The sequence below is a fragment of the Atheta coriaria genome, unplaced genomic scaffold (assembly GCF_025399875.1).
Source record: "Atheta coriaria isolate IRGN ID8LTWV9N9 unplaced genomic scaffold, Caltech_Dcor_3.1 hic_scaffold_4_pilon, whole genome shotgun sequence".
In the NCBI taxonomy this organism is placed as follows: Eukaryota; Metazoa; Arthropoda; class Insecta; order Coleoptera; family Staphylinidae; genus Dalotia; species Dalotia coriaria.
The window spans coordinates 3126659-3151601 of record NW_027045446.1 but is presented as its reverse complement, the minus strand read 5'-3'; the positions used below and the strand labels follow the sequence as shown (position 1 = coordinate 3151601).

General features: G+C 37.7%; 1 protein-coding gene across 9 annotated transcripts in view; it reads left to right on the top strand.

Moving 5' to 3' along the window:
- Positions 1 to 24943, top strand: part of dlg1 (discs large 1) — a 142891-nt gene that overhangs the window by 82436 nt on the left and 35512 nt on the right. For 5 of the 9 annotated variants that reach the window (XM_065301701.1, XM_065301695.1, XM_065301692.1 and 2 more), the window contains exons 3-5: positions 3528 to 3578; positions 8586 to 8672; positions 11018 to 11200. In XM_065301701.1, coding sequence (XP_065157773.1) covers positions 3534 to 3578; positions 8586 to 8672; positions 11018 to 11200 — 315 coding nt within the window. In that variant the 5' untranslated portion in view covers positions 3528 to 3533. Of the gene's footprint in view, positions 1 to 3527; positions 3579 to 8585; positions 8673 to 10572; positions 10759 to 11017; positions 11201 to 13136; positions 13831 to 16112; positions 16461 to 21876; positions 21985 to 24943 lie in introns of those variants that run through there. The other 4 variants (XM_065301694.1, XM_065301698.1, XM_065301699.1 and 1 more) reach the window with 4 other exon arrangements.

Below are 24943 nucleotides of genomic sequence, written 5' to 3'. Positions count from 1 at the left end.
TTGAAAATTCATATTTTTGGTGGAGGCGCCTTTTTGAAATTTATTTTCAATTGCAGTTTAAACACTTTTAAAAAGCTTGAATTATGTTAAGATTTGGCATTTAAATAGGCAGTTATACATATTTTTCAAATTCATAAAGAAAATGAAAAACGCACTTGTAAATTTCATCAAATTAAAAAAAATGCTGGGTGGTAAAGATGTGTGCGATTTAAAGGGTCTTTGAACTATTAGCGCAACAGAAATTTATTTATTTTCGCGGCACTCACAAAGCTTGCTAGTGATGAAGAGCAAAGCAACAAATAAAAAATAAAAAATAGTGCTGCACTGGTAATGGCGGCAGCAACGCCTGCGCCAGCGGCAACATTCAATTAAACGTTTTCACAATTGCGTTAAATTGGTCGTGTGATAATTTTGTCATTGCTATTTTATTAACAACGCAGTGAAATGCGTTTATCCAGTATGTAAAGCACGAACGAAAGCAAAATTTATTCATTCTGACAAAAGTAATTTTTATCTCTGAGCGCAAAATTTTTTTAATTTTTTTATCCGAGTGTATCGTACTTCAATGCATTATATATTGGGTATAATATGTGAGTAATAGCTCTAGCCAAAACAAAAAAGTAATAGTTATCCAATCGATGCGTTGGGCCTCTGCCAAAGAGTCAATTTTTATAACTGAAAAATAAAATCCCATTATTTACTCGTTTCCGCATTTTGTTTTTCGCCCAATCGAAATGAGTTTGTGCAGTGTTTCTATTTAAATTTATATTGTATCGTTATTAAAATATAGGCAGAACAGCTATGTGTGTGGGTGCTTCAAGTGCCTATTGTTCGATACATCATCAACAGATTAAACGTTGAATGAAAACGAAGTTGTTTGCATTAAAAAGTGAATTTTAATTGACCTGCTTAAATATTCATAAGTGTTTTCGATTCTTTTTTGTATCGGTTGGAGTTAATCACGGGTGCTTAGACGATTTCAAGTACTTTGCAGAGTAGCCAGCTCGGCATAACTTAATCGAATAGTTTCGTGATGGGCGGGCGTGGCCCGCGCACCGACATTGACACACATCGACACAATTCGACTTAGTAACTTGCAAAGAGACTTAAGAGCGAAGAGCACAACGAGTGCTCCAAGTGCTCAATTTCGTAAATGATGTCGACGTCAATTTTACTCTCTGATCATATCAGTTCATATTCTAGTATTCTAGCGTTGGCAACATTTGATGAAATTTCAGAATGTGAAATGTAAAGTTGACGTAAAAAGCAACGTTTTTGCTTTTTATTTGCGTGCACAATTATGCAATTCCGCCTTTATGCGCAAAGTTGTCATTGTCCTTTCGTAGTTCCGACCATTCGGCGTTAAAGTCGTGGATATCTTGTCTTTGAGGATGCGACGCGCAGTGCCGTAAAGTTGAAAGTGCACACAATGGTAATATGCAATTAATGTTTTGATAAAAATTTCCAATTTGTTTAGATTGTGCTTTGTGCGCTGCTGCAATTCGTGCTCGCTATCTTAATAAACTCGTACGGTTTGACTCGAGGGGGAATTGCTTCATTCTGATAAACATTCGTGCATCACCCACCCATTCTTTTTCGGGGCATCTGCGTGCATGAAAACATTGAACTTTACGATCATCGAGGCTACAATTTCTTTGTCTAGCAAACTTCACATCAACTTTGTTCGGAAAACACTTTAAACTCATCATAATTTTTAGCTCGGGCAAAAAACTTTGCTTATCAGTCACTAAAATTGACTCAAACACATTAACGGTTTAATTAACATAAAAATATACATATTTTTCGTTTTATAACTTCGATAGCAACTAAATTCAACTTAAAACTCGGCAGAGTCGATGAAACGCGTTCGAATTTCTCATTTAAAGGTCGTAAAATCGAATGGTAATGACATCGCCACAGTAAAATCGATGCAAAAGACGTTGCCAAAGGAAATAAACAAATCATTTTTTAAGAATTTCAGATTAAATTCTGTAATATTCATTGTAGTTGTTAATAAGTTCATTTTTCAATTCGCAACAGTATAAAAACAGAATCATTGTTGAGTCATTTGGACCAAATTGATGTCTACAATGAATACTTAATAGTTTCGAATTTAATTGTGCAACAATGGCGCGCGCTTTCCACGCTACTACTAAACTAGAACTCGAAACTTGCACTACGACAAAAAAGCACTACAACGCTCGTGATCGTGACGCAACTTCATCTAAATCACTAAATCATTCTCATTTCTCATTTACATATACCTTGTTCATCTACTTCGACTTCGACTGTGACTTGAAATTCACTTGTTTCACAAGCAAAAACTTTAAATTCGAAATAAGAGCTGATTGTCATTGTTTTATATTATATGCTATTTGATGCGACTGTATTCATTGATTTTTTCGGTGTGTTTGTGTCGCTGCGACACGAAGCAAAAAGCACTTCGAGAAGAGTCGAAGATGAGATAACTTTCGCAGGAAAATTGTCGGCAAGTTCAGTTGAGGAACTTGCGAAAACTTTGTATAAATAATTATGAATAATGATTTTTGTCACGAAACGCCGCTTTGGAATGCGGGAAAAGTTTTTATCTCAATTATTTATTATTGTATTCAGGGATGAAGACGAACGAGAATGGACGTTCATTTCCACTCCTTTAAGCACATTTTGAGCTGCATTTGAAGGAGTTGTCACAAGTCACGAAGTCAAAACTTTTCAAGTATAAAGTCGCTAAATAATGTTTCCAATTATGAGGCGGAAAGTTTTTACCTGTAACAATTTTTAACTAAAAATATTTTTTTACTTATTTTTTCGATATCAATTTTAAAATAATATAAAATTTATTTTGATTCTGCCGGAGGATAACTTAATCCATACCACCTAAGGGCCCATAAAGTATAAAACTCTCTGCGCTTGCATTCACTCTGTTGCGGAATTAAAAATTATAATGCTGGCGAATTTCCGCGCGAGCTTTACGTTTTTATACGTTTGCTCGTTTGCCAAGCGATGCGCGAAAAAAAGAAGAACGCTCCCAAGTCAGAAAAAGTCGGGTCTGGATGCGAGGTTTCCGCCAAAGTGGCAAAGTTGAAAAAAGTGGCCGGCCAAATTGAAAAATTGAAAACGAAATGAAATTTCATTCCGCGACTAGATTTACGCAGTGTGCGGCGATGAATTTTAAACTCGATTGCGGCACTCCGGGAAACTCAAAAATGCTGGCAATTATCACAAATTAGCATAAGCATAAGCCGCACCGCGAGAAACATAAAACACTGCGTTCGAAGAAAAGACAGAAAGTCAAGTTATTGTCTTGTCATTTCGTATTAAATTCCTCGACCACGCATTTTTGACTCTAAACTTTCGTTGACTCCATTCGGTTCAAATCCAAAGAGGAGTGGTCGATGTTTTTAGACATTATGATAATCTCTCGGCTATATTTAAATTTATTATGTAATTTGACGACTCGTTTGCTTGGAAAACAATGTGATCTTTACGAGATTGTCTTCTAAATATGTCTACTTTTTTTGTTGCAGGGCAAGATGGTAGGTGACTTCAACAAGTTACAAGAGACCATGTTTCATAACGTAAGTTGAACTATAAACATTTACTATTCCATAGCATAACGTCCTTTAATATTATTATTATATCATTCAATATATTTATTTCTTATGCATTTACATATTATGTATAAATATTTGCTTGCTCGGTGTCTTAAGATTTTTCTCGTATTTTCCGCTACGTTAGATCAAACAACCCGAGTTTGATCAATCACCGCATTAAAAGAGTCTCCCGACTGAACGTCCCGTATTTCAGAAAGAAAAAACTTTACTCTGATCGTGTTTATACAGTCTGGTGACATAGGATACTGAATCTGTCCGCTTAAGCAATAAGTGAAAAGTTTGCATCAGCTGGTATAACTTCTGTGCATTAGGAATGATTGTGAAAACTCATAATTGATTCTGGGATACGATATGTTGGCGTGCACGATTAGCCCGTTGACACTAGATATAATTAGTTCGGATATGATAGGATCTTTATGCCATGTTATATTATGTTATGCTATGCTCGGCGAAAACGTGCAGAGGTCGCAGCCTCCGGCTAAATCAATATCTTTATCGGTATGCGGAGCATTAATACTTGGCTTATCTACAGCAATATCCCAAGATATTACTACGTACATAACCTAGTGATTATATCAGCAAACAGTTCCTTCCAGACTCCAGTTTGAACGCAGCGGAAACTCCTCGCGGTAGAATATGTCGGGGAAAAACGTGGAAAGACTTTTTCTTTCTTTTAAAAAGTAAAAAATCAACGATTTTCTAACCGAGAAAGAAAAAGCTTTTTATGTTGCGTTGTACGTATATTACTCTTCGTTTTATTTAAAGCACAATATCATCTTGGGTCTTATTTACGAGAAAATCCCACACACACAGCCAACGAAACATAACGATAATAATCATTAGAATAAGGGATGGAAAAGAACCTAACCAAAAATGGGTTTCTTTCAAGTTTTCTTTTCTGAGGGGATATACGCATAAATAACGCAGATTTGAAAAAAAAATACTAAAAAAAATATTTTTGTTGCCTGTATAATTAAAAATAGTTTAAAATGCATAATGTGTTTCACTAAATTTCTAATCTCAGTCATAGTTTAAAACATAATTAAGAACTTCGAACGCATGTCGCATCAAAATCGCGCTTCACGTCAAGCACGTGAAAGCTTCCTTCCTTCCATCCACCCACTTGTTTCTGGTCGGCTAATTCCGGATGAAAATTGAAGTTGGCGGATTAAAACCAGTTGGAAACCATCGCGCACGAATAGACTTGGCGCCGAGGCGACGAGTAAAATAGGCAAACTTTGATCTGCCTGCGCGGCTCGCCACTTAAAAACCCTCCTCTAATTTATTCCGGAAAACTTTTGCGTGCTGCCGCCGACGCACTTGTCGCAGAATACGCCTGCCCTCTCAAGTTCCATCCTTTCGAACGTCTGAGCATTTGAACGTGCATCATGCTCACGCATTCGTTGCCGAGGCGTGTGTTCTGGATGTCCTGAATCTTCGCTTGTAATAAGCTCGTTTTCCTGGGTTTTCAGTCTTTGGTGCTTTACAACGCACTACTATCGTTGAATATTTATACGGAAGGCTTTGGGCGTTCTCTGTGCTAATTACATTACAAAACAAAGCCCAGAATAAACTAAAACTAAGAACTCTTTTGATGTAAAACAAAAATTACAATAGGTTTTATCCAATTATTATTATATCAGTGAAACTTGGGTAATTGTTTGAACATTGAATCCGCTTGTGGGTTCTACCTCTTGTCATACGTGAATCTACCTCGAGGCGGGTGTTTAAACTTTGCGTAGTTCTGAATAATGCGTCTACGGTTTCTGTATTTGTAGAGGGACTGCGGCAGTGAGTAAAAACAGATGCTAGGATGCAGTTCTACCATTGATGAAGCGCAAACTTATCGCCGTCGGTAAAACAGAGCGCGCCGTGGCTGAAACTAAACATTGGTGTGAATCCGCAGCGCGCGCGGTTTAGAGACAGTTTTCGTTTCAGTCTCAACTGCTCACGGAATAAAGTCTACTTCACGGATCGCCTGACACTTGCGAGCTTTCAGCGTAATTAATATTTTAAGTTTGCCCGCAATCCCGAAATGCAGATTTTGACTGCTTATGGCTGCCATCCGGTTGGTGGAATTAGCTACTGCATTGCAGTGTTTGCATTCGAAAGAGATCACTAACTAAAATTGCAAACTTTCAATGAGAAAAAAATTTGCTCGTTTTTTTTTGTTGTCGGCGCGTGCCTGATGAAATTCCATATTTTACCGCCGAAGCACTATATTTTATGTTATGTGGCGGAATCCGTGCGCGTTTTTGTTTAGTTTTAAATTGTTTTTCGCGTCGTTTTTTCGCCCGTGACGCCGGTGGCGGTGCGCTATTTGCTCGATGGCACGTAGTAATCCAGCGCATCCCTTTTGGCACGCCTGCTCGCCGCCACCATCTCGACCACCGCCATCACCACCAAAGATACGCGGACGTGCGCGGACGGGACGAAGTTTTCGCTCGTAAATCTCCGATCGAAAATTATTTATGGGTCGTTCACGTGCGCGTCTGTGCGTTGTGGGCTAAATGATGATGAACTGGACGGAACAAAGGCTGGCGACGCATCGGCAAGCACTGACTGATTGATAGCAAATCATGCTTGAAGCAAAATAATTCAATAATAGTCCGGCATGTCGCCGGGGATGCCAAAGTAACAAAAAGTATTATCCGATTAAGATATTCGCTGGATCTGCGGCGGAATTCAAAATGTTTCATTACGACATAAACTTTGTAGCGTTTTGTGCGCTTGCAAGTCTGATAATACTTTGAAACTTTTGCTTGTTTTGGCATCCCTTAGATTCCATTGTATTCATCAAAATCTAATAATGCAGGTGGATTCGGAGCGCTGCGACATTCATTAGCTCGTGCCGCATCGCACTAAACAATGTATAGATTAAGCATTCAGCTGTATGTTCACATCTGGTTTCAGATAGTAATTCCATCCTATTGTTAGACACTGTTCTAGATTGGACAAAATGACAACTTTTTTCGTGAAAAAATCAGAGTAAAGTCCGGTTGCAATTTTTATTGTCAGGAAAAACAACCATGCAGTTAGTTTTTTGTTGAACAATGTTTAACTCGTCATTAAACAATAAAATAAAATTTAAAAATTAAATTTTATAAAACATAGAGTACAAATTTATTGAATTTCAGTACTCTCGTTAAATATTTGAGAATAAAAATTGTTTCCGATAACAGAATTATATTTTCTGATATTGCTTTATTGTATTATGTTTTTAATGGTTTTTTTTTGTATTTTCATCTTTTTTACGGTTTTGATACACAAAAAGTGGTACTTTAAACACAGATGGCCAATGCCGTGACTAAAGTACTTTAGTCACGGAATTTAGTCACGAAGAGGGGCTTGCGCCTGCGCAATTGTTTACGGTACAGCACGTTGTTAAACATTCGATTAATTAAACACTCGCTACGCTTGCTCTTAATCAATCTACCGTTTAGCCGCTTGATACTTAATATTCTATTAACACATCGGTAACAAAAAACTGTAAGAAAATCAAATTTTATCCAACATAAAGTACAAAAATATCGCATTTCAGTATTCACGTTAAATATTTGGTAATAAAAATTGTTTCCGATAACAAAATTAAATTTTTCCGATATTGCTTTATTGTATTACGTTTTTTAATGTTTTTTGTGTGCACTAGTTTGTTGGGCGAAGCAAGTTTGATATTTTCGAGTTTTACTAGATTTTATTGAATTAGTTGTGCTTTATTACAACTTCAAAGCTATTATTAATATGCTCGGGCGTGGATTTCGGTCGTGTGCATTAATGAGGTGACAGTGCGCTCAATTATCGCAATGTCTGGCGACCGCGTTGGCATTTTAAATGTCACGAAATTAAATTGATATTTATTGTTTTCTGTCGTTTTGATCTCGATTTCCAAACCGGACTAAAGTTTAACAGAGAAGAAAAAAAACACTATGAACTAATAAACGTAGTCAAATCAAGCCGCGATTTCGTCCTTGGCCTTAGACAAATTTAACTTTTTTGAAACACGAATATCTACGACTACACCAAACATTATTTCAATATTTTATTTTTCAACTATTTGGAGCTCGTTTATTTTTGGTGTTTTTCATGTTGTTTATCAACTATAGTGTAATATTACACTCATTATTAACAAATACTATTTATGAATTTAATATATTCTTCATTATATTATAATTGGAGTTTTTGGTGTATTCAGCAATGCACAAACAAGAATATTAAAAATAAACACGTTTTCGTTTAATCATTAAATTATTGCTCACAATATTCGGCACGCCCGCACCGATTTGACGCAATTTTTTCGCACATATTCTCTGCAACGCGTTTTTCTAATCAATGAAAGGAATCTCTCGTATTTTGGGCTTGACTTTAATAAATATTTTGTTTTAACTAGGTTATTTACACTTATCTACACAATTATTAACATTAAATTAAAATCTAGAGGCATTTCTGTCTCAATATAAACCAAATCTCAAGTACATACATTCACAAACTTTATTTTCACTCAAATCCAAAATACTACGGCTACGGTTCAAAGTTTATCCGAAACTTGTTAAACAAAACGCAAAGTTTTAAATATCGACGGATTTAACATGGAAAACGTATAAATCTTACCGGAAAACTCTGAAATGAAACGCGGAACTTTTTTCTGTTTCCGTCTGCCTAGCTACTTGAAGAATTTCTTATTACATCCATTCAGAATTTCTTTTAATTATTATTATAGCTCATGCCACTTATCCACCCGAATCTTATTATTTTTTTCTCGCCTGCTTTTTTTACTCATACGTATCGTGGTGTTCTTTCTTATATTTTATGATTCCTTGATGATGAAGCACTTTGCTAGCGCAGACAAAAAGTGCTTGATGTCTCTATGTTAGTCGGCAGGTTGGGAATTGGTTGTACCAATGTACATCTGTTACTCGCACGCGTTTCGTTTTTCCTGGTGTGCGTGTTAATTGATTCTTTTTTCTCCGTCAGGTACCACCGCTCACACACATGTTACATGGACTACAACATCAGGGGCAGTCCACAAGCAGAGAAAACATACACCAAACTTACATAATGGTACACAAAACTTACAACCAATTATTTTCCTACAAATATTTCTCATTCATAGCAAATTTTAATTTTTTACAAATTTTTTCTTGTTTTTCTCGATTTTTTTCATGTTATGAATGAATTTTTAGAATTTGCATGCAACAAACATTTGCACGGTTATTCCACCAAAAACTTTACCGGAAACTTGAGCTTTTAGCATTATTATAAGAATATTCTATCCCCTATTATATAGTTTTATAGAGATAGAATTCTTGTCTGGTTAACTAGGACTTTATAATGTTTGTTACGAATTTATCTTGTTTCATATTTCAAGAATTTATTTAAAACGACGAAACAAATATTAATTAAAAGTTATATGAGCTTTCCGTGTATATGAATAATGTTAACGTAGAAGAGCAAATTTGAAACACAAAATTGCGTTCATTTAGATTTTAAATATTTAAATATTTTATTTGCGCTTCCTGAAGAGTGTGTTCTTGTCAGTTTGCGCCGACGGCTGGCTTTACGTTATTATAACACACCTAATTTGTATTTAAGCCCAAGCAAACGAAATCTAAACAAATTTTAAACAAAGTTTATTTATAAATGCTAATTTAAATCAATAATATTTAGAAGTAGATGAAAATCCTGTCAGATGGAGCTAGGTACCGCGGTTTCAACAAGTAAAAGTACGAAAACTGTAGCGCCGCAGGATTTCACATTCTCCTGCTGCTCGTGGTTACGCTATATGTGTACAGATGGCGTCGCAGGTCCACGTTGTCCTGAGAAGTTCTGTAATCTGCAAATTTCCCGCGTGAAATGTCCTTTGCGCTCAGTGCTGCGGCGATTACGTCAACTAAGCGCTTGGTCCGGGCGCGGCGTTGCAGGATCCCGTTGCTCCGGCATCTCCCGCCGCCAGCGCAGGCGGTTGTGCTCAGCTGGCGGCGAATTTCTCATCCGGTCGTCCTTCGCCCGCCAAAAACCACTGACGAACACGCCCGCTTAAAAAATCGTTTGCAATCACCTAAACATATCAAGTGTTTGTTTAAGCAGTGCGACTGTAAATTTCCGTAACGTAAATTCCTCTTTCGCTTTAAATTAAACAATGTTTCTACAACCGGCTACCACGTGTATATTATTAAGAGCATAAGTTAGCCGCGTCCGGGACTGGAATGGCTCGTACACTTACGCGTAATTGATTATATTTATTATCGTGATTTAAACCCAGCGCCGGCGGAATGCGCGCGTGTTTATGTTACCATTCGGGATGTGAGATGTGAGCAGAAGTTTATCCATTTTTGATGTTTATGCAAAGCGTAAAATTAGAATAATATGATGGGCATGTTCCGTGCGCAACGCTAAGCTTGTTGGAGCTTTTAATGTATAAAATATTAAATGTTGCTTTCGTCGGCAGCGGTAAAAAACGACATTGACCCAGACTCCGGTATTCTTGAGCACGCGTTGAGTGGAAATTCGGCCGCGTCAGCCGATTTCAATTTGCATACACAGCCTGCACAGCCAGCCAGCACTAATTTCGCTCTCGTGACTCTTGCTCCCCAGCCCCTAATGTGCAATAGAGTAATGCATGACGTTGTGCTCGTCCGTTTTGCGCCGCCGTTCGGGTCGCGCTCGAGTGATGCTCGATTCGCGTTCTAGCGCTCTAAATTTGATTGTGGACGCGCGCTACAGGCGGGAGGCGGCGAGCGGAAAGAGCCGCATGCTACCTGCCACAGCAACAACGTTCAGTGTGTCGTCGAGCGCTCCAGGCGCGAATCGCGGGCGGAGTGTCTTCGCGGCCGAAGGCGAATCGATCACGCCGGAAAAGCCAACAGACTTGTCCTTGCTGCACACTTGAAAGCTCAGGCAAACATTACCAGCAATTTGGGCGCCACTTTACAACGTGTCAACTCACATAGTGATTTTCTATGAAAAAAGATAAACCATGATTGATTGGGTGTCAATTGTAAGGCATTCGGGCCGGCGTTTTTCTAACTATATGTATGCAGTGCCAAATAAAGTACGCAAACGGCGCAAACGTAAAGAAAACGCTTCGATGTACATGCACAATTCGCACTCGTCAAATTGTTCCTGCTGTTGGGCCGATAAGGTTCAGGTCAGTTTAAATCAAATCCTGCATGAATTTCCTACCTGGGACCATAAAAAAACAAATTTTATTCCATTGAAAGCATCTTGTTTATTTCCACTTACCCTAAATTGTCCTAAATAAATATTTGCTTCTCCTCGCATCAACAATTTCTATTTGTAAAGTTCACTTTATTTTTAAATGTGTTTTTTTATCTATAGCCGATTAAACACAAACAATATTTCTATGTTTGTTCAATGGTGTTTACAAAGGAAATTTGTTGTTTCAGAAGTCTCGGTACGCTGACGATGACATGCCGCCGCCGCCGTCGCCGCCAACGGCGCGCGAGGTATCGCTGGACGCTGTCGCGCCCCCGAAACAGGGCTCGATGGAGCGGATCTCGCGCCGGGAGACACCCATCCAGCGCGATGATTTCCATCGGGAGCGGAATGATTCGCTCACTGCCAGCAAGGTGAGTTATTTTTGAATTTCCTATGCATCTGCGATACTTGTAGGTATGCTGTGTCTACTCGAGCTTGATTAATGTGTGAGGTATTCATCCAATATAGATGTAGTTGAACGAAGTGAACTACTAATTGGATGATGGATGGATTATTATCTGAGAATACTTAGTGCGCGTTTTCATTATATTAAAAGCAGCTGCGTCGCCAAAGCTGAATTAGCAAAATTTCTACAAATTATTTTGAATAATCAGACAGTCATATTTAGCTAAATCTCTAGCTAAACCACTAGACTAAACATTGATCTGTCTCATTCACTGCTTTTTGGTTTACGACTTTTTTCCAGACAGTTTTGCAACTTTAATGTTCAGGTTAGAAAAAGTGGTCGCAATTTCGCAAACAATGAAAAACGTTAAGTTAGCCAACTTTGATTTGGTCCTTCGGAATGTCCCGAATCTATTTGATCGATTTTCTGTCTCTTTTGCATTTAAGACTTTTTTCTTTTGATTGTTTGGTTAACTTTACGAGTATCATTAATTTTATTTTGTCTGATTAGTCTGAATCTTTGAAAGCCTTCAAGTTAGCACAGATATAAAAAAGCCAGGATTCAATCTTGACCAAGTCAAAACACCACTTGTAAACCTTTTAACCACAATTTTATTGCTGAAGTCGTGATTTGTTCAAGTGCAGACGATGATGATTTTTTTACGTAAATAATTTGAATTCTAAAAATAGTACCTAAATTGGTTTTGGGAATTATTGCTTTCGTAAGAATATTATGAATATTTCTGTTACTCAAAAAGTTAACAACTTTTTTAAGTAAAACACAACACGGATTTTAGCGATTTACCCAAATCCTTCTCAAATGCTTCTCATTCGTATTTGGCACCCGCTGAAAATAATACATGAACACGCACGCCGAGCGATCAGTTTCAGCCGCACAGGAGGACAGGGGTTCGCCCCCGAAATCCATTCGCAAATTAATTCTGCTCAATTTGTGGTCGAGTCACGGCCATTACTTTCCCAAATCGCCGATCGCGCGCCCATTCATTCGCGCACACTCCGTCGCATGACCCACTCGTTTGCACACGAAGGAAGAGTTCATAAATCAATGATCAACGACAAAGGTACGACCATTTCGCCACTGCACAATACCGTACGATAACAAAATTGAAAAACTTAAATGAAAAGCACACACATTTTGCTACAAATTAGTTTGATTAATAAAACGTCGCGGTGCTGCTGGTGGTCATTAACGCGATTGGCCGTAAAAGTAATTCTGGCGTGTTCGTCGATTAGTAGCGAAACCAGCAACATTACTCCGAAGCTATTTGCGGCCGCAGCGTTACATGGACAACCTTCGAAATGTTGTACCTATGCTCACGTAGTAGTAGTGGTTTTAATAGCAGTTGTGACATTAGCAAGATGGTGGTGGTGATGTGGGAAAGCGGGTTGATTTTCCACATCGATAACGTTTGGCAATGCGAGTGACGTCTGGGTTTTAAGTGCCTTGCATCCATCACTCTGGACCAGTTTTTGAAAATCAATAAATTATTAATTCTGTTTTTAAGTGCTTAGAAACATCTTTCAAAGAGAAAATCATTAGTCTATGCATAATTGATACTGGAAACTACTTCCAGTCAACAATTCAAAAGAAACCAAAGCAAATTTTGGCGTAAATGGGTCGGAAGAATCACCGAAGGAAAGAAAATAACAAAAGTTTCCTTACTGGGGATGTTTTTGTTTCGTTCAAGGCCAGATATCAGCACAAACAGATAAACATTTCGATTTTCCACATATGCCTAACATACAAATCTTTATAATACAAGAAATTCATTTCATTGTATTGACATGTTTTATACTGGTATGTTTTATGTATATTGCGTTCGGGTAGGACCTCTAGTGGGGAAATCTTCCCGAGGTTACGCGCCGGCACGCCACAGGGGCCAGACGGGGGCCGGCGTCGGCGGCGCGCTATCAGCGGCGTGCCCGCGCTGGCTGTTGTAGTGATACCGCGTCGTTGCGCACAGCCGGTCCTCGCCAACTCCGGAACGAAACCGTTCACAAACCACTATTCTCTACACACCTATAGGAAAGTATTGACAATTAAACTACGATGACCCACACTGATAACACGTGAATGTGCACGTATTAAAATTTGTGATCACAACACTCGGAAATATTTAATTCTGTAAATTCTGTGTAAATTGTGTTGAAATTGTTTCTATGGAGGAAGAATAAGCAATGAGTGATTATTGATTGTTTTCAATAAATTTTAATGTGACGATTATTGTTTCGGGGACAGTTTGTATCGCGCTGGAACGAAACAAGTGTGTCGTGTCGAGTTGACATTGACCTTAAACGTAAACACGTGCGACTTTTCAACGATGGAGTATTTAAAGCATATTAGAGTGAAACCAGCAACGAAAACTAAAACTAAAGCGAAGAACAATTGACTTGTAATAGAGTCACGCATTCTTCGGACGTCATCAGTATTATAAACGTGACTATGAACAGAAAAATTGTCCTAGTTTGAGAGTCGCTCTACAACAAACTGCGCCGGATTTTTTTACGCTCTTCGGATGAATTTGGACTTGGCTCGTTTCCATGTTTCATCTTTCGTCTGCCATCAGCATGAAACGTAATATAAAAACATGGCGAATGCTTTTTATTTTAAATTCGCTCTGAATGCTTAAAAATGTGTATCACCATAATAAAAAACACGCGGGATATTTTTTATATATGATTTTGTTCACCAAACGCAGTATTTTCGTGTAGAATCTACGATGCGTTGATTTTGTCTCGTGTACCGCATTGCAGGTTCTCGACTACTCAGCAGGGGTGTGTGTACGAGTACGTTGGGTTACGGCTATCCTGTCAAAACGCGGCAACACATTTAACGCGCGCGCGTATTTTCCTGATAAGTGGTTATGATAATAGTAATTTTATGCTATCAATAATGAGCGTCTGCGTTTAAAATTCTGATGGTAAACCGGTAAATTCTATCGTAATGTACCATAAACAGATATAATAATCATTAAATGAAATATTTGACTATTATTGCTAATGCAGGTTGGCGCTTACAATAGTTATATGGATTTGTAATCATAATTTAACATTTTATTGATTGCTTAACATAAAATACCAGCATTAAAAGTACATAAAAATTTATAGAAAGAAGGTCGCCAAAATTGTTTAAAAATTGTGAAATTTCCGTCTCAATGTTACATAAAAATAAAAATAAAACAGTAGAAATTTAGGTAATTATTGCAACATTGTATGTTTTTGCTACATTTATGTAATTTGAAGTTATTTAATTATAATGTAGGTATTAGTACAAGTCGTGAAGGTGGAAGCGAACACGTTTTATGTCAGCAATTAGACAAATGCACGTGCGTGTGTTGTCCCGCACCGACGAGTAAATAATTCATGCGCTTCACCTGACCTGTACCATATGATGGCAAACATAAAAATGAGGTCACGCAAGAATAAACAATTTTTACATATCCAGATAATAAAACGTGATCTTTATCATAAAACTCACATTCGTTGTTTTTACTACATATTTTAGTTGCAATTCACTCGAAAAAACTTTATCGAAAGTTTCTCTATTATTGATATAATGATTCATATTTTTATAATCTTTAGAATTATAAAGTGCGACCTATAAATTCAAAATCGATAAGAAACTGCGATGATAACAGATGGTTTTAATCATTTTTCGGTGGATATATGATCAGTTTGCGTGAGGAGAGGTCGGTTATTGAATGATTCACACGTCAAAACACGAATAAAGGTACGCACGATACCTGAATGTATTTGATACCATCTCAAATAGAATTACTTTGTTCAAAGTTACTCGCTACGTGGATACGTAATGTGTTATCGATTCAATGGTTGACACTGAACTACATACGGAAATACTTGTGTTAGTTCCTAAAACAATAATTAAAGTGTTTTGAAAATATTACATTTAATAATTATCAATAACAGTCAATAACAACGAATAAGTGACTGATAAAATAATAATTTATTAAATATTTTCATATTTTGAAAAAAAAAATTTTTTAATTCTATGGTAATTATTGCAAATCCGAAAGTTAGCTATCAGCACAACGTGTTGGAAATAATTAACAAACGTTTTTCTTAAAACCGTGCACGTGCGTTCCCGCTAATTACAGTTGCGCAACGCGTCGTCGCTCTTAATATTCATGCATATTGTGCACATTTGTGAGTACGTGACAATAATAAGTCTTCCAATGGCACGCAATTTTGTTAGCAGTTCCGTCTCGCTAAACTAATCCAGGCAATCGCAAAATAAAAACTAAAGTAATTACCTCTACATGCGACAAATTAAACAAGTAATTATTGGAAAATATTTAATTGTTTGTTGGTCCATGTAATAACATCTAAATCACGCAAACTTATAAGTTATGTTATGTTATGTAAGATTTGAGTAAAGTGGAAAAGTTTAATTATTAGTTTATTCTTTTAATTAATCTCAAAAGTTAAGTATAAATATCTGCTTTAGGTGTTTTTTGCAAGACGTGAATTATTTGTTTGTTTACGTTTTCTCGTTGCGCGCGTAAAATCAATAATCCAACAGGTTTTGAACGCGGCGATTTTCCACGCCGTGGAAAACCGTTTAGCGCGCTCTAGCGGCTGTAGCACTGAACTTAAAAACCGCGCGCTTTTCCGGCTAGGAGGCGCTGGCGGTACTTTCAAACTCGTCGCGACAACGGAAAATCGCAGCGCCGACCTTATCGCGGCGAATTTTTAGTAAACAACATTGAGATTGTTGTTATGCTAGTCGTCGACACAATTCCCAACGTAGCGTACTCGTACCTCGCGAGAATACTTATATTTACAACGTGTTGCAACGTTTGGTGAACAAAACATTTAAATTTTTAATAAATATTTTAGTGTTTCACATGTGTGAGGTGAAAATGACGTTGTGATATTATTAATATGGTAGTAGGATTTATTTGATTGATTGTGATGAAGTTGTGAGGAGTGATTTTTTGTGGCAACTGTGTAATCAGCGCAGGCAAAGTGCGGCGGTTTCGCAGCAGTCGCGTGCAACAAGTGCGTTGTTCTTGTAACACCAACGGGAAGGATCGACAAGGTGCTAGAATGCCCCCGATCCTGCGCACGCCCGATAAGATGTGCTCGCTGTGTCCGCGCCGCAAGCACACACCGAAGAAGTTGGTGCGTTTTGATTCCATTATCGCGACGTACGCCACGTACGGTGATGGCACACCAACGAGACGGGTAAGCAAGCAGACGATTATCATTTGTAAAAATAAGAAAAAAATTATAGTGCAGTGCACTTCACGACTAGACTTTATTTCTATTGTAAATCAGTCAAGTGGAATATAACCCTTTCTTTTTTTTGTGAGGATTTACTCTATAGTTTTCGATCCAAGTTAAAATGTCTTCTGGTCTTAGACCAGTAAAACTCTAGACGAATGACTGATGCCACTTGCAGGCGATCGGCATTTAGCTTTCACGCGACAGGCTTTTACGGTTTTAAGTGCCTGAAATGACATCAATTTAAAGCGGAAGACAAGTCGAAACGTCTTCTACTTACTTCACAATCATTCTCAAGACTTCGGAATCAGATTTTCTTTCAAACCAGAGATTTAGACATAAGTGGCCTTGGTTTATTGTTTTAAAATTCAAGCGATAAAAGACTTCGTAGGTTTTGTTATTTTTCCTTCAGGAAAATCTGTGAAATGAATGGAATGAAATGCGCGATAAGGCAATAAGAAAACTTGCCTTTTCGTCAAGTTTCTTTAGTCGTTCGTTTATTTTTTGTGCTGCAATAGCAATTCTCCGCAGCACGGATTACACCACAAAATCGACATTATAAGAGTTAACAAGATGCTTTAAAAACACAATCGAAAGTTTTAAATCTCCCCAAAGGAGAATTACAAGATATTTTCAATTTTCACAGCGCTAACAAAGCGATATTGATTTAATCTGCTGAATGGGTTGTTGCACTTTCGTTTTTTTCGAAAATATTTTTTGTGTTTTATCAATGAATAATATTTTCGCACCTTCACTTGCCTTGCAAAAGCAAATACACTACACAGCGCATTACACCTCTTATCAGCTTGAGTAAATAAAAATGCCAATGCCACGATAATGAAGTCTACTATTTTTAAATTGCCTAAATTTTTGCTTTTTCACTACGTGTAGCAGACGTTAGCAACGCTAATGATTTTAATTTTTAAATATTTTTTGCTATTTGATTTGCAAGCGTTGCACAATTTTCAATTTGTAAATTTTTCCTCCGACGTTGTGCCATTTGCTTGAAGTGTTTCTGTTGGAGTGTTTGTCGATATAATTGCGATTCGCCTCGAGCGGACGACGGTACGGCGCTGATGGAAAAAGCAAACAAAATCAATCAGTAATTGATTTGGGGGTTGAACCTGTTGTCGAATAAATCATCACCTTCGCGACGGCGTTCCAGCGCGAGCTGTGAAAGGTTTTTGCTCGTTACGCGTTGATTAGTTCTCCACCCATGGACATTATTTTCTAGGATAGACCATTCGCACCTTTACTTTGAATTGTTTATTTTATTTATTAAACTAAAAAATAATGAATTTATTTTTTGCGTTTAAATATAAATAATGTGACACCCAATGTCGACGACGTAAAATTTGATTGAACATTTGGCGTGACAAAATAGCGCCCCGTTTAAATCCTGCTTACATCTTAACTTCATTTTCAATATACATCCGGCTTGCCGACAACGACGATTCTACTCCCCTCTACAGTATAGAATGAGTGGGAAAAGCGTCCAAACATTTTCGCATCTGCCGTTGTCGTAATCGAATATTTCTCTCCTCGCCTCGACGCTTTTCTTCTCTTCTCCTCGGCTCTCATCTCGCTGCACACCACTTTCATTCAATTTTCCATTTCAGTCTGCTACACGCACTCACACACACAATACGCGTTTCATTTCTTCTTTAGCTCCGTTATCCTTTCTTCCTTTTTTGCTTGTTTTCATCGCCACGCAGGGAGAAGCGGTCTGATATGGATGTGTACGCACTTCAGCCGTCTTCTCCATCTTCCGATCCATTGTTTCCGTAACGTGATATATGTGGCCATTATTATTTAGCGATAGAAGTGGAAATTGATTGTATCGCCGAAACCCATTATCGAACGTCATGCGTGTTTGACACCTTTGAAATGCACTTCCCAGTAGTTCTTCGCCTCCGTTTCATCTCGAATGTGTAGAAAAGATCGGAAAAGTAATAGCGAATACAGACCGTAGAGACATGCGTCATCAGTTATTTTTAACATGAATATAAAAAGCGACTCGTGTTTTGAATACATTTCTGATAAATGTAATTCAATTTTTTTGAATTCAATATTATGTTTCTAGTTTTTTTTCGTCTGCATATTTACGTATTTTTTGCGAGTATTTTAAATATTATTTTATATATAAAAGTGATGTTTTACGAGCCACTTTTTTACGATGGATGTTCAGAAAGATTTTTTTCATATTTCGGTTATAACCCAATGCGACAGATCGCAAAAAGACGATAGAAGGATGCGCGCGTCGTTGCGTTTTACCTATACACAATTTTATAGCTCGTTTTATATCCCTGCATCAATACTGATTGCGCTGCATAAATAAAGTAATAACTGCAAGGGAAACTTTTAACACGGGTAAAAATACTGATAAAAACCTGATTCTCAACTTGAAATATTTTGCTACAAATTTTTATAATAAAATTGCATCAACACGTCAGCGCCTGTTTTGTTTCACATCGTGAATATTTCTACATATTATTTTATTAACAAAAATTGTTTTTTTTTCATATTTTCAATTCGTTGAAAAAATATTTATTATGTATGAATAGACCAATTTTAGATAGGAGAATGTGTAATTTTCGAATCTGCATACGAATAAGCTTGATTATTTTTGTCACTGTTCGTTTTTTATGCCACATATAAAAAAGTTGTGGGGCTATAACAATTAACAAACGTTGCGCGTTTTTATTTGTTTGCATTTCGTGTGTCGCCTTTGTTTGACAGAGTATTTACGAGCGATTGTGTACAAGCCTGATGTTAATACACGCAAAGCGTAAAATTTTTACTTCAATCAATTTTTTTTGTTTTTCATGTTTGCACTGCATAAATGAAATTTTTCATGATGCGTAAATATATATTTCTGTATTTAGTCGCAATGTCCAACTAGTGCGACCATTGAAATAGTTTGTTTGCTCGCCACTTCACTGTATGCCAATGTTCCATACGGTGGACGCGCCGGGCATCAAACACAGGCTTCGCTGATGGCAATAGAAAATTGAACATGCAAGGACTGAAGCATCCGTGGCAGCTTGCAAACATTGCACAACCACATAATACCACTGCCAGCGTGCGAATAAATACGACCAGCGCATAATAATAATAACCAGCAAATGTGACGGACAACATTAGATAGCAGGGTATAATAGCCATCCGCACGCGCCGCATGCACATGCCGAAAATGACTGGAAATCGAAACCGTTCAAATTGTTCTCGTATTCACTCGTATCACTCGCGTACAAGTTTACTATGGTTGGGTTACAATGCGTTGCACATTCCGCGCATGGCACGAGCATTTCGATGGGGAGTTGAAATCGGCACTCCGGGGAAATTATGCGGTATCAGCTGGCGGATCGGAGCATTTTGTGTGAATTAAGCACATTTCACTTCATTATTAGTGATGTCGCCATTAAACATTCTCGCGTGCCGTAGCGCCGCTGGAATGCGATGGAAAGTCAAGTCAGAAAATCAACGGAGAGGGGAATGAGGTTAAGAAGGCGAGGGTGCAAGGATGCGGATCAGGAAGGCAGGAAAACAATTGCCTGACGTTCTAATTAACTAAAATCAGAGCGGAACTAAAATTGCTGATAGTTGCAACTCTGGCAAGATAAATTTCCTATAATTTAAGTCTTAATCGCAACGAATAACATACATTTCTGTTTATTTTTAGATATTTTTGCTTGTTTGTTAGTTAGTTTTCCACACCAAGAGTCAAAATAAATCATAGTTAAGTGCTTTATCCGCCAGCACACTTTATCTACATGTTGCGAGGCAAAAGTTACGCATTCTAAAGTGTACACAAACTTTTTTCGGTGCTTTATGATTTCTTTTCGAAATGTGCTCCAATTTCACAGGTTGTATCAACATTTTTACAGCCGCTGGCAAGACAAGCTGTAAAATTCATCGTTTTTAAAGCTGCAATTTCTTCCATTAAAACATAGTACATTCTGTTGGAACACGTTCCGCGCTAGTAAAGTGCGTGTACAGAATGCAATAGCGCTCGCGCAACACGAAACATGAGCAAGGATCGCCGGAAAAAAAGAAAAACGCAAACGTTTAGTGGCGCCAATGAGATTAATAACTTTCCACTTTTACCGCCCGAGTTTACCACTCGGCCATTCTTTATCCTGCCACGCGCTCGGTTTTTTCCCGCCTCTGCGCTCCGGATGAGACATTTGGAATTTAGAATTTTGGTTTTAGAATTTATTTCGGCTACATTTTGGAGATCAAACAAGCATTTCTAACGTGTTCAATATTTGATATCTTTTCAAGTACCTACGTGTATGTCAAGTACAAATGTATTGCTCAATTTCATTTAGGAAGGATATAGGTTGTTGCTATAATATTTTCTATGACAAAATAATTTATTTTCGATATTTAAAAAAAAATTGCATATTTTGATGTGCGAATAAGTTTAATCATTTGCACATTTGATTTTTTTCTATATTTTTAATGTTACCGTGCAGATTGTAAATATTTTATGTTATGAGTTCTAGTCAAGTTCGGTAATTTAATATCAAGACTTGGAGCTCGACATTTTCCAATTTTCTTTGTGTTTATACGAAAATGAAACAATCGATTGGTATTTGATTAAATCTCATCATATACAAAAACCGAATTAAATTTTGTCCCTCGCGTTTCGCTTCCCATCCTTCGTTAATCCAATTTTGTAAGTCCTTTTTAATATGCAATAATTCCGTGTCCTATATATACAAGACATTTTCCACTTTCTAATTCCGTAAACTTTTGTTTTTGCGGCCTAATTTTCATATCAATGACGTTTTCATTTTCGTTCATAAAAGAATGAATAATTTTCAATCAAAGTTTGTTATTCTCGCATTGAGATTGAAGTTTCTGGAACGTCGGAGGTAGATTCATTAGGGATGATGTAAACGTAACGAGTCACGTCTAGCGTAAGAATTTTACAACGGCGGCGCCGTCCCGCTTTACGGTAATTGGGTAAACGTTAAGGTAAATATGCGTTTTCGTCCCGTATTAGAACGCGACGGATGCGGCAGCGGTGGCGGAGGCGGCAAAAGCGTCCCGTTTCGAGCGCCGCCGCCGCCACCAGGCGCTGAACGCTCAAGTCGCATCCAGCATCCGTCAGTATTCGCGCGCACGCCGCCTCGGAAAGAGGTCCTGGAAGCAAAATACTTCGCAAAGTAATATCACGCTCCTATAAACCACGTGCTACTAAATAAACATTTTATTTAGAAATTTTTATTAAACAAAAGCAAAAAAATACATAAATTTTTGAATTTTGTGTCGAAAAATATACAAAAAATGTTGCGTTTAATATTCAAGTGGTACATTCGCTTAAATTCATACAATTAAAACAAGTGCAAAGAAAAAATCAAGTGCAGCGCAAGGACGAAAAGCTATGGGCTTCAACAATAAGAAGTTCAAAAAGTTTCGACGGTTGCGCTTCTTCGGCAGGGCGAAAGTTTATCTCATGGTGCGATGGCCAATGCTGGTATGTGCGCATAAATTCATCCATGATATATGCTCATGATACTCCTTAAAACTACTGTGAATACACAGTTTAATATAACTTCGGGAATGGCCGAAAGCGCTGAATATTGTGCATATTGCAAGGCCACATAAATTTTAACCAAACTGCAGTTGTACTCGTAGTTGCTACTCACTAAATTGACTAAAGTTTGGAGAACAATGTTATTAAAACACATCAATATCATGATACTATTTTTATTGTGTGTGTTTGACGATTGTATTTTTTCGGCGGTCATTTTTCGTTTGATGCCGCAATGTGTCGCAGCGCGCAGCCACAGGCCAAGTTTGCGAACTAATATAAAAACTTTTGCCAGGCAATTTAACCAAATTAACTTTTAAACAAAACATATAATGTGCCTGCAACATGTTCCGCATCTTTTCCTTCCTCGCTCTCATTTATTTTTTCGCTTGCAGCTTTTTTGTTTCGCGGGTTGTTGATGTTTTTTGTGAGGTTTGCCGAATGTTTTTCTTGTTGTTGGCATTCGGGGAATGCTGGCTTTCGTATTTATTTGCGGCGCGCGTGTCCGAAATTCCGCCGGATTATATCGAGATTCGCGAAATTTATTACCGCGAAAACGAGAACGAACGCACCTACATCAGGCCGGCGGAGGCGGTAATGGCGGTGGTCCTGCTGGTTTGGCGGCGACAGACATTTTTTACCATTCGCTTGGTAGCCTTTGATAAGATTAGCTCGTGACGAGTGCAAATAGAAAAAATGTGCCCCGCATTCGCATTTTTGCGCGTTGTTTGCCAGCCCAAACAAATTTAACCATGCACAAACGACAATAACGAGTTTTTCGTACGGCAACCGCCCGATGGCGAGATGAAGCGATGCTAATTGAAGCGCAAATTTGTTTATAAAATTAAAACGTGCAAGTTGCCGCCCTGCCGCTTAATTTTCTTCGAATTAACTCCCGTTTTGCGAAAACAAAGCGCATTCGCACATCGCTTCATCTGACAAACTTAATTTGAACGTATTTATTTGCTGCCTGGAACGTTTTTTGAATTTTATTTACGCACACATGCATGGGAGGAGGGTGAATTGTGCTCATCTGCAATAACAAACAGTCTGTAAATGAAATGATAATAATTTGTTGGCGTGGCGCGCCAACTTTTTAGCAGGAGCATAAACAAGGCGGGACATAAAGTCAGCAACTAATTAACTTTTTGCTCTCGGAAATATCAGCAAACGGGCTCTCATTAAAATTTAAGAAATGCGTCTCTTTACGTTATTGCAGCCAATTAATCATTGCCATTCTCAACGCAAAGGTTAATTAACTTACATCTCAGTATGAAAATAAAATTACGCAGTAAAATTTATTTGACAACGACAATTAAATCAGTGAAAACAAATTAACTGAAATTATTTCCGTGCAAGTTGAATTTCTTGTATAAAAGTACAAAATAATAACCGATTACTTTCAATGGTTGTCTGGCCCACCTCTTCGATTAAACCCACGCTAGCTGGTACTGCTTGGTGCAGACATTTCAACGTAATGGGCACATTAGTTCAGAAAACGTTTTCATCCGTCGCTATTACGCTGTAAAATAATGGGCATTATTAAGTTTTTAGTAGAGCTTTTGTCTTATCGCATGGAAATATGCATTTTTCCAACTTATTAGAAATTGAACTTAATAGTCTATTCCTCGTACGTAGTCACGCATTGCGATGCGAAGTAAACAGTGTAATCTGGATTATTAATTCAAATTCTACTCTCGGATGTTTTCCCTTTTTTTCCGAATACCAAGAGAGTAGCAAAAAGAAATAGGTTTAAAGAAGGAAAAGTAAAGTTCGTGAAACGTGAGGGTTTTCGACTGCTCGTTGTTCTCTCATTTCGACCTCATTTCTCTGAGTATTATTATCATTTCGGCGAAAATTCTATTTCGTCCGTGTCGGCATGCGCGCGATATAAAACATTCGCATTGTCGGTGACCCGGCGTGTTCTGCTCAGTGTTATGAAATTGTATTCATCATTTATGCCACTCAGTTTGTACGGTGCCGCAAGACGGCGCAGGAAAGTAGCAGGAAAGGTCGAGCAGGCGAGTATTTGTTGGTCTCATGGGTCATATTTACTTCCATGCCATTCCGGGCTTGGTTGTAGACTTACAAGGAAAGCATTTAGTCGCGTGGAGTGCAAAAACTCCAAAGCAACGAACGAAGAAGAAAAGGCGTTATTTAAAATTTAATTTTTATAGTGCAAGTTTGCAGAGCACGAAAGACTTGAACAAAACCAACAAGAAATAAAGAAAGTTAAAAGATGCAACATGCAATTCTTTGCAAAATATGTTTTCGAGCTTTTAAAGTTTGTAAAATTGCATTTTTTTAAAATTATTATCGTTTTATCTGATCAATCAGTGTTTTCCACTGAATGAGCGCTTAGTCATGCTGCGTTGTACGCTCTATTTACACAGGTTTCATTGTTTTAACTAACTGATGTGATGATAGTATCACATATCGGAAGTTTGGTACAACAAGAAATTTAAAAATATAATATTTCATAGCGCAATATTCAATTTCCTGTAGTTTGTGATCATTTGGTAATTAGACACCATCGCAGCATTTAATTAACAAGGTACTTTGATTATGTTTGCCTTTAGCACACCCACAAATGCAATTTTCTCCAAGAATCAACAGTGCGACATCAGCTAAAATTAATACGCTCGGTAGTCAGCATATTAATTCCATCCAGTGCGTCCATTACAATCAAAATTCGTCTCTAGACCACCCACAAGTGATAATTCCTCAGTGCACTTCAGTAATGCTTTGAAATATCATTGTCTCGTACGGAATTTGTTCATGTGTCGAGATTCAACGTATCTGCGTAATTCCGAGACACGTGAAATGTAAGAATGCGAGAATTCCGGCGTAAAGGTGCACACAGAGTGTGCGATATAATAAAAGTAATAAATTTCAAGGCAAA